The 10457-nt window shown below is 52.2% G+C and overlaps 1 protein-coding gene across 1 annotated transcript; it reads right to left on the reverse strand.

Annotated features, from left to right (window-relative positions):
* Window positions 1–381: 381 nt before the first annotated feature.
* LOC103075848 (protein-arginine deiminase type-3) lies at window positions 382–9182 on the reverse strand (the record flags this gene model as incomplete). The annotated part of the gene is given in 10 exon segments (XM_007472230.1): window positions 382–461; window positions 464–614; window positions 2343–2371; window positions 2374–2467; window positions 4958–5037; window positions 6871–6973; window positions 7069–7148; window positions 7151–7212; window positions 9012–9115; window positions 9117–9182. Coding segments are annotated over 10 exon segments (849 nt in total), but the record flags the coding sequence as incomplete, so codon positions are not given.
* Between the last annotated feature and the right edge of the window lie 1275 nt (window positions 9183–10457).

Below are 10457 nucleotides of genomic sequence, written 5' to 3' on the forward strand. Positions count from 1 at the left end.
GTGGGTCCCTCCTCTGTTAGGCCAAGAGGGCAGAGGAGATGCATGGATGTTTCTAGACCCCAAAGTGAATTAGGCCCCATACAGAGGATTTGGGGGAAGGGGGGAGGGGGATGTTTGGAGGAGTTCCCGTGTGTCACGTTGATCCGCATGAGAGGCCACAAGAAATGAGGTCCTTCTTATTGGGAGGCCAAGGGGAATCAAGGCTGAAAACCAAATGGGTTGCAGGTGAGGCGTGAACACTTCTAAGGAAAAGGCTTCCAAGAGGGTGTTCCATCTGGAAACTTGGAGTCTCTTGACACTTATTGTTCAGGGGCCTGTCTCAGTCTCCATCACCCAGGCCGACATCCCACCCCAGGGGTAAAGGATGGTGGGGGGATGGGCTCAGGGCACCATGTTCCCCCACCTGAAGGAGGAGGGCTGCCGGCGCACGATGGTGCCGCAGTGCACCTCCCCGTGCAGTTGTGGTATAGGGTGAAGTCATCGATGAAGGTGCACCGGAGGCCCAGCGGCTCCAGCAGGGACCGCACCTTCTCCCCCAGGCAGCAGCGGCCGTTGATGACGGGCCCGAAGGGCTTGGGGATGCCCAGGTGCTTCCCCAGCACCAGCATGTTCACCTGCAACAAAGGGGGAGCCCAGGTCAGGGGCGGCACTTCATCATCGGCTCCCACCCCAGCACCCTCACTATACCCGGCAGGACCTGGGTTTGTCTTTGAGGCAGGCCTGCAAATAGCTACTCGCCTCTTCAGGCAGTGGGAGAACTTGGGCTGCTAAGAAATCTGGCCAGCTGTGCATCGCCACGGGCACGTCTGCGGAGTTCACAATGACAACTTATTTCTCCGGTGACTGCCCTCCTTATCGGTGGATCATGGTGGTTGCCATGTCTGTGCTACAGAATCCCAAACTCCTAGGCTGTAGCCAGTTGGCCCAGGGTAGACATATGACCCCAGCTGGATCAATCAGATTCTCTCCTCGGGTGTTTGAAGTTGATAGGGTGGGAGAGTGGAGTCAGTCTCTGCCTGTGTCTATACTTATATGTGGCCATATTAATATTCATCCCCAGGGACAGAGAAGCAAAGGAAGCCAAGAAATGGGGGAGGAGAGGCAGGGAAGGAGAGGGATGAATGATGTAGACGCAGAGATGAGAAATGGTTCCACGTGCCCCTGACGTCCCCCACAGCTGCCCCTGGCTTTCCTGGTGTCCTTACACTAAATCTTCTGCTCTGGCTGAAGCTGGCTTGAGTGGTCCTCTTTCCTGCAAACACAAGAATCTGGACCAGTGCACAAGCTTCTTGGGGGCACAGACATAATTGCAAGGCCTCCTTAGAGATGCAGGAAGGAAAAGGAGTGATGAGAGGCTTTATAAGCGGGGAAATCAAAGAGGGCAAAAAGCCAGAAAGGGGAAGGGAAAAAGGAGGGATGAAGCAATGGTGGTGTGGACAGGCCCCCTGCAAGCCTCTGATGACGGGCGAGTCTAGTTCCTCTGGGGGATGGAGGTGTAGAGGGCTTGAAAGGATAGGGGAAAGAAGGAGGAGGAAGCCGGGTGATTGACAGCAGTGATCTCAAAGTGTGGTCCTCAGAGAGTAGCAAGCATCACCTGGATGCTTGCTTGTTAGAAAGGCAGCAGTGTCTCAGGCCCTTGCTGGATCAGAACCCCTGGGGTGAGGGCCCAGTGTTCCAGATGCAAGTTCAAGTTTCCGAGGCAAAGCCCTCAAGGCTCAATCAAAGGCCACTTCTTCCATGAAGCCCTCTTGGATTTCCAGTTCTACCTCTTGGGCCGGAAGTGCTTTGTCCCATCTCTGAACTGCCACATCACTCTATTATACAAAGTAGATTGTTGGGACACATCCTCAGAGAGGTGAAGAGAGTTTTCCCCTGAACAGATTTGACCGGCAGCTCCTTGGGAACAGGGAGCAGCCTTAATCACCTGTGTATCTCACACAGGGTACCCTAAATATGTGGACGATGGTGAAGAGCTGTTTACTGGGAGAAAGGGAGCAGAATGGGCACCTGAGATTCCAGTGGATACTACATGCTTTACATGCACAGCCTCATGCAATCTTTCATTCACTCCACAAATATCAAGTGGGTCCCTGGGAGGAGAGAAGCGCCCTTCCCTGATGGCCCCTGAGCAAGGGCTTGGCCAATGAGCATTTCATAGTGACCACGACAATCGGCCAATAAGAAGTCCTTCTGCTGGGCACCATGGGACCTCTGATTCCCCCTGCCGCCGCTACCAGCCAACACAGTCCCAAACATGGCAGCGACCAATCGTCTTGCCCGCTGGGGAGCAGAGGCTCAGAGCTTAATTTGACGAAACCTTAAGTCATGGGTGGTGGCCTCACCAAGTCAGGGAGGAAGGCCCCCGCCTTTCTCTCTCCATCTTGAAGAGTGGGGGGATGTCGATGATGTCACCACTGGTCAGGCCCAGCTCCCGCTTCAGCGCCTCCCGGTTCCAGTCGACACAGCTCTAGGAGAGGAGGAAGGAAGAGGTAGGAGACCTTGCCCGTATTGGAGGGAACCCCAGGGGTCATGTCTGGTTAAGGACGGGCAGGATGCCCAGAGATCAACTCTCCACACAAACCTTCTCTTTGTGCCCCTTCATCAAAATATACCTGCCCCGTGTCCCACCCCTCATAGCCCTATCCCATTAGCCAGGCTCAAGTGAGAGTGTTCCAGAGTGTTCCATCCTTGACCCTCTCCTTTCTCTAGATCCTTCACTTCTTAGGGGACCTCCTTCAGTCTTTTTTTTTTTTTTTTTTTTTTTTTTCTTTTGGCTGCATTGGGTCTTAATTTCGGCATGCGGGATCTTTCGTTGTGGTGTGCGGGCTTCTCTCTAGGTGTGGCACATGGGCTTAGCTGCCCCTCAGCATGTGGGATCTTAATTCCCCGACCAGGGATCGAACCTGAGTCCCCTGCACTGGAAGGCGGATTCTTTTTTTTTTTTTTTTTTTTTTTTTTTTGCGGTAAGCGGGCCTCTCACTTTTGTGGCTTCTCCCGTTGCGGACCACAGGCTCCGGACGCGCAGGCTCAGCGGGCATGGCTGGGGGGCCCAGCCGCTCCGCGACATGTGGGATCTTCCCGGACTGGGGCACGAACCCGTGTCCCCTGCATCGGCAGGCGGACTCTCAACCACTGCGTGGAAGGCGGATTCTTAACCACTGCACCGCCAAGGAAGTCCCTCTCCTTCAGTCTTATGGTTTAAAACACCAGACACTGACAACTCCTAAATTTCTATCTCCCAACCGCTTTATAGAGCCCAGCCTCTTTGCTGAGCTCAGACGTGCAAGCATAACCAGCACTTTGCATCTTTACCTGGATGTCTAACGGGCACATCAGATGTGACGGGTCCAAAGACAACCTCTTCATTTCCACCCACGCCCCCGCCCCATTCTTCCACTCTGTGAATGGACCCATTGCTCGGGCCAAAATCCCTGAGGTCATCCTCGATGCCTCCTTTCCTCTCACTCAGCATCCATCATCAGCCAGTCCCGTGGGCTCTAATTCCAAAATATACCCCCGATTGGACCCCTCCCACTACCTCTATCTCTTCCAGCCCGGGGAGAGGCCTCCCCGCCCGCCTGGCTGCCGGCAGCGGCCTCCTCACTGGCCTCCTGGCTTCTTCTGGTCTTGCTTCATGTGGCGGCCATGACAATGCTCCTCGAAGACCTCCAGCCATGGGAGTGGAATTGACCGAGGGCCCAGCTGCCCAGATCCAGCTCTGAAATCCTTCCTGTGCTGGCGCCCCCCCCCGAGGCCACACCTCCCACCAGCTGCTAACAGCCAGTGGCTGAGCTCCGCAAGGATACTAAGGCAGACAGTTTCTGGGAGCTGGGACCCTCTGATGGCTGATTGGCTTGCAGAATCCCGCAGTTTGGCAGAGCCTAACTTGACTGTGTGGCAGTAAAGGATGCATCCACCCTTCCTTCCCTCTCCTTGCCTCAGGACCAGCTCGCCCAGCCTCCTCCAGCTCCCTTCCTCTTTGCCTCCTGCAGCATTGCCCCTAATAAAACCCTTGCATGTTTAACCCCCAGCTTGGCATTTGCTTCTTGGAAGGCCCTGTGCTGGATATTCTGTTTGCTCTACTGGACCCATTGTCACCCATCTTATCTGCTCTGTGCCCTAGGAGGCTGACCCTTGGGAATCAGGGGCTCCCCTACCCCCAGGCTTCTGGTTGGGTTCAGCCAATGGGGGCACTGGCAGAAGGTGGGGGGCCTGGCAGGAGAGTGCAGTTGGGATCTTTGTTCCCCCAGCTCCCTCCGTGTCAGGTCACTGTGGGTTGGCTGTGAAGTCCCAGCTGCCGTCTCATAGCCTCTTTTTGTAGTGACCCCTCCAGGTTCCAGTAACATCTTCCTTGCCTAATTCCTCCAGGCCCAGGGGTGGTGACGGCTCCCCTCTTTCTACCCTGGGGATATGGAACAGGCCTTTGTTGATTTCCTCAAATCTTCCCTATGTCTTTGTAAATATTCTCTTTGTTAAACTTTTCTACAGCTATCTGCTTCAAGTGCCGTATGTTTCCTGCTGGGACCTACTGTCACCAGTCCCCACCCCTCGCCATAATAGAAGATATATTCTCGACACAGCAGCAGAGAGATCATTTCAAAGCATAAGTCCTCTGCTCAAATCCCCCAGTGGCCTCCAATCTCAGAGTCACAGCCAAAGCCCTAGTGATGCCCTACAAGGCCTTGTGGGACCTGTCGCCCCGCACTCCACGTGGGCCTCCTGGCTTGTCCTTAAACACCCCAGGCCCCTCTGTTCCACCTCAGGGCCTCGTCTGTGCTGTCCCCTCTGCCTGGAATGTTTGTCCTCCTCACATGCGCCTGCTTACCCCTCCCTTCTCTCGGGTCAAAGTCTGGGCCTGCTCCAGCCTGAGCTTTCATGAACTGCGAGCTTCAGACCCCCGTCCCCATCCCGGTCCCCAGTCATGCCCAGCTCCCACTCACAGCCCACGGCCCTGTACCTGGACAAACTTATTGTAGCTGATGAGGTTTTCATTGGAGAGGACCTGGTCGATGGAGATTGCGTTGACCTGCTGATTGCCTGTGAAGGAGAGAGAGACACGAAGGGCAGGGCGAGAACAATGCCAGCAGGGAGGGCCACCTGCTCTGGGAAGCAGCCAGGCAGAGGCCAAGTTCGCAGGTACCGGTCTTGCTGAGTCAGCAGCTCCCTGGCCTTTCCCCTTGGCCACTATGTGAGTCTGGGCGTGTGAGGACGGCAGGGGCAGGTGGCTGCAGTGCCATGAACTTTAGACCCTCATCTGAGCACTTCGGAAGTGGTGACACCTTTTATTGGAAATGTACAGCCTCCCCCACTCCCACCAGGGCACTGGGTGATGATCGCTCTTTTTTGGCTAGTGGTGGGACAGGGAGCTGGGTCACCCACCTGCCACCAGTGCCAGCCCTGACGGACACTACTGGACCCTGTACCTGACCTCCAAGAGGTGACTCCATGGCAAAGGGGCTCCCCCAGGCCCAGCTTTCCTGCAGCCTTGATGAGGTGCCCGTGGAGACGGGCGTGATAGGGGAGGTCAGAGCCAGTGGCTCACAATCCTCATGGCTGCCATTTATTAAGCTCTTACCCTGTGCAGGCCCTGATTCCAGCGCTCTACACTCAGCACTTCATTTAGGCCTCATGGCAACCCTACAAGGTATGCATCATCATCCCCACTTTACAGATGAGGAAACTGAGGCTCAGAGAAGTAAAAAGACTTGCCTCAGGTCTTGCAGCTAGGAAATGGGGGTGCTTGTGATTCAAACCCAAGCCCAGTGCTCATGAAGGGGTGAAGACTTGACCAAGGGAAAGGAGAGGGCTTGCTGGCCACCCCCCCCCTGCCACAGGCTTGACATCCCCCCCACCCCAGCTGGAGTCCAGACCCAGCTCCACTGCATTCTTGCTGAGGCCTCTGGGCCAGCGACTTGCCCTCTCTGAGCCTCATATTCTGGCGTGTGAAGCAGAGTGACAGTGATCCTCACAGGCTCTCCTGAGGTCAAATGGGGTAACCTGCATGGACCACACAGCCTGGGGGCTGGTACACAGTAGGTGACCACTGAGGTGTGCTGGGCCTCCACGGCCACCACCCTGGGCATCAGCTCTCCAGAGCCACACAGTGGCTATGTGTGTGGCCTGACAGCTGTGAATTCCCTCACTGTCCTGCTCAGGACGGTGCTCACTGTAAAGCAGTACTTGTAAGAAAGATGAAGATAGCTTTCTCCCTGCCTGGTACCTGAAATTTGGATTTGAGGACTTTTTCAGGTTTCATCTGAGCTCAAAGGAGTCTATTCATGGTCCTTGTGGGAGTGATGGGTTTGGGGGAAATTGTATTTCTTCCACTTTATAGCTGGGGCTTTGGGGTGATGGTAGTGAGGGGTGGTAAGGGGACGTGAGAAGTTATACTTGGGAACTTACTTCTAAGTTCTATGGAAGCTTTTCTCTCAGAGAGAGGTGTGGTCCAGGGTGGGACTGTTCATGAGCCCAGGCTCCAAGCCCCCAAAAGATGCTCCATTGATCAATCAGATTTTGCTCACAAAACACAAGTTATTAAGATTTCCAAGACAGTGAAGGGCAGAGCATCAAATCCCAAGGGCTGGACCCTTCTGAGCAGAGGGCCCTGTATGGCTGCCCTGGTCACGTGCCCACAAAACTGGCCACATCTCCACTCTGTCCACACCCACCCCAAGCCCATCATCCATCACAGAGCCCCCTGCCAGCTCTGCCCCAGCCATGGACAGTGGTGTCTGGTGGAGCAAGGGATCTCACACCTGGGAAGACAGCCCTGTTTTAAAATGTGCCCTTCCTCCCTCAAGCCACGACGTGTCTTAATTTAGGTGACGGGGGTGGGAAAGCTGTGATGAGGGACACAGCACTGATACCCACCAATAACCTCTTGGAACAGGAGGGCCGTGCCATGGCCCTGTTTCTGCTTTTCCTGGAAGAGCTTGAAGCAGGCGCTAGGGCTGGCCAGGAGCGTCCGGAAGCCCTGTGTGGAGAGAGCAGATTCCATTGAGCTCCCCGGCCTCAGCATGGCTCCTTGGAGCTCATCCCCTAAGCCAGAGCTGTCTCCCGAGTTCTTACCTTCCCACCGGGGGCAGGGACAAAGCTCAGAAACTCATCCACATGGCCCACGGCCAACCAGTCCACAAAGAGCTCCACAGTGGCCGCACCTTCTGTGCGTGGAGGAAGTCCCGAACCACCTGGGTGACCCTGTGGCCCCTTGACCTGGGGCCCAAGGGGTTAAAAAAGAAAAGTTAACTAAAAATATACATATATGCAGAAATGGAATGACAGGAGTTCAAGATTTCTGCAATATCTGCCAAAAAATGCATTGCTTTTGTAATCAGGAAAGACAATAAATAGATATATATTTAAATTACACTCGGGGCTTCCCTGGTGGTCCAGTGGTTTAGAATCCACCTTCCAATGCAGGGGACACGGGTCTGATCCCTGGTGGGGTAACTAAGATCCCACATGCCGTGGGGCAACTAAGCCTGCACGCTGAGACTCCTGAGCATGTGAGCCACAGCTAGAGAGAAGCCCATGCCCAGCAACGAAGATCCCGCGTGCCGCAACGAAGACCCAACGCAGCCAAAAATAAAAAATAAATAGGCGTGGACTTATATATACTACCAAATGTAAAACAGATAGCTAGTGGGAAGCAGCCGCATAGCACAGGGAGATCAGCTCAGTGCTTTGTGACCACCTAGAGGTGTGGGATAGGGAGGGTGGGAGGGAGATGCAAGAGGGAGGGGATATGGTGATATATGTTTACGTATAGCTGATTTAGTTTGTTATATAGCAGAAACTAACACACCACTGTAAAGCAGTTATACTCCAATAAAGATGTTAAAATAAATAAATAAATAAATAAATAAATATGTGTATATATATATATATATATATATATATATATATATATATATATATATATAAAGGTAAATCTAAAAATTCATCTTATTCAGGGCATGTTTTCCACTTGGAGGTCAATCACACCAGGTCAGTGACCCACCCAGGTCTCACCATCCAGGCAAATCCTCAGAACCACCCTCAGACCCCATCCTCACATTCTCTAAGAGACTGATTTCACCCCCATATTCAATCACCGGCTGGGCAGTTCTTTGTAGAGTTTAACTTACATCTCTCTTGCTGCAGCCTTGCCTTCCTGCATATCAGTGAGGGGAGAGGGTGATCTTTTCTCATAGCCCCGGCATATTATGTTCATGAATTTAAACCCCATTCTTCTCTTGCCTTCTGAAAAAGTATCTAATGGCATGGCCCCAACTTCCTCTTCCTGTGAGATCATGTGTTTGAGGGCAGGTAGTCCCCTTCAAAGCTTCTTGTTTCACCTGTTATTTGATCACAAGTCTGTTCTAACTGCTTTGCTGAATTTGGTTGGCTCAGTTTTGGTCTATTCCATAGCAAATAACCATTATCATATAATTCCTTTCCTTTTTCATCAATATCCCTGTGTCACATATTGAACAAGACATAATCAGTTACACTCTCTCTTTGTGTCACTGCTGTCTCAATTTTCATGTCCTATACCTCCCTTTTGCTCTCAGGACAAGGTCTGATATTAGTCATTTACATCATAGTGTGAACAAGCATTGATTTAAATGCAATTTCTCCTGGGACTGCTGAGACTTAAAACTTTTTCATCTATAACTATTATTTGATGTCAACATCTATTTATTTTCTGAATCAGAAGACCTAAGTCTAGTCATAACTTTGCAGCCTGTGTGACCTTTCCCAGGCCACTCACCTTCTCTGGGCCCACTTATGAAATGAAAGGGTTGGACTGAATGATCTCTGACGTCTCTGCTTGCTCCGGTCTTCTCAGACTCCCCGAGGTAAGTGTGGACAGTGTCTGGAGAATCGTCTTCTGCTCCCACCCCACCACATCCAGGTCTACAATTTCATCACTGATTTTTTCTGGTTCTCTTCCAGGAGCAGAATGGCCCCTCCCCCAGCCACCATCACCACCCCACCCTCAGTCTCCACCCCAGGAACACCTCTCTCACCCAGGCAGGTTGCCACCAAAGAGGATCCTCCCCAGGGGGTATTCTTTCCCATTGGCCACCACTGGGGGGCTGACCTCCAGGTTCCCAAAGGAATCCAGGCCACTTCACAGAGTTGTCTCATGGTTCCCGAGTCACGTAGCCAAAATCTGGACCCTGGTAGGGGAAGTTGAATCAGGCTGGGAGTGGGGAGGCTCACCAGGAAGAGCTTGAACCTAGCTGTTGGGCTTTGAGCTCCTTAGAGTGGGAGTGACCACACATTCTTCAGATGGAAATACTGAGTCAAAGATGGGGATCTGACCTAGTGGTATTTTATTCACGCCTGCCAAGGTTGGGACACACACAGCCCACTGACTGGCCCTGCTGCCATATTAGAGAACGTTATTCCCCATGGCGATGGGAAAACAGCAGAGAGGGCCCTGGCTGCTCCAACACTCCCCATTAGCCTGAGGCCACGGCCTCCCCCTTTACCCTCTGCACGGCCTTCCTGCCAAGTCCAATCCAAGGCAGGTATCTGGCTGCTCTAGAGTGGCCTACTTTGGGGACAAAGAGGCTGGTCTCAGTTTTTCAACTGAGACTCAGTTTTTCAACTCTGGAAAAGGGGAGAACTTCCCAGGGCCATCTCTTAGAAGGAATTTAGACAATATCGAGGGGCCAGGGGAGTGCTCCTCCCATCTTTGTGATCCAATAAGGTGTTGGAGAAGTTCTCTTTGGCACGAGGGAATCTCCCCTCTTTTCTCAGGAGAGGTAGATTAAGACACTTTTTTTTTTTAATTTTATTGAAGTTTAGTTGATTTACAATGTTGTGTTAATTTCTGCTGTACAACAGAATGACTCAATTATACATATATCTCTGCTTTTTCATATTCTTTTCCATTAAGGTTTATCACAGGATATTAAATATAGTTTCCTATGCTAGACAGTAGCACCTTGTTGTTTATCCATCCTGTATGTAACAGTTTGCATTGGCTAAGTCCAAACTCCCAGTCCTTCCCACCCCCACTCCCCCTCCTCTTTGGGAACCACAAGTCTGTTCTCTATGTCTGTGCATCTGTTTCTGTTTCATAGATAAGTTCATTTGAAGACACCCTCTTTATTACCAATAATCATACGAGCCAACTATGTTGTATGCTTTCTTCATGTAGGCATGGAAAAGCCTCACAAACACCTTTGAGGCCAGGGCTAACATATTTTTACTGATGAGGAAATTGAGGCTCAGAGAGGGGAAATTATTTATGCAAGGTCACAGAGCATGTGAGTGACAGAGCCAGGCCGTCTGACTCCAAAGCCTATGCTCTTAACAGCTGCACTGTCCTGCCTCCTCTCCCCATCTCGGGCTGCCAGATTTAGTAAAAAAAAAAAAAGATACAGAATGCTGGGCTTCCCTGGTGGCGCAGTGGCTGAGAGTCCGCCTGCCGATACAGGGGACACGGGTTCGTGGCCCGGTCC

Source organism: Lipotes vexillifer, unplaced genomic scaffold (assembly GCF_000442215.2).
Source record: "Lipotes vexillifer unplaced genomic scaffold, Lipotes_vexillifer_v1.1 scaffold496, whole genome shotgun sequence".
In the NCBI taxonomy this organism is placed as follows: domain Eukaryota; kingdom Metazoa; phylum Chordata; class Mammalia; order Artiodactyla; family Lipotidae; genus Lipotes; species Lipotes vexillifer.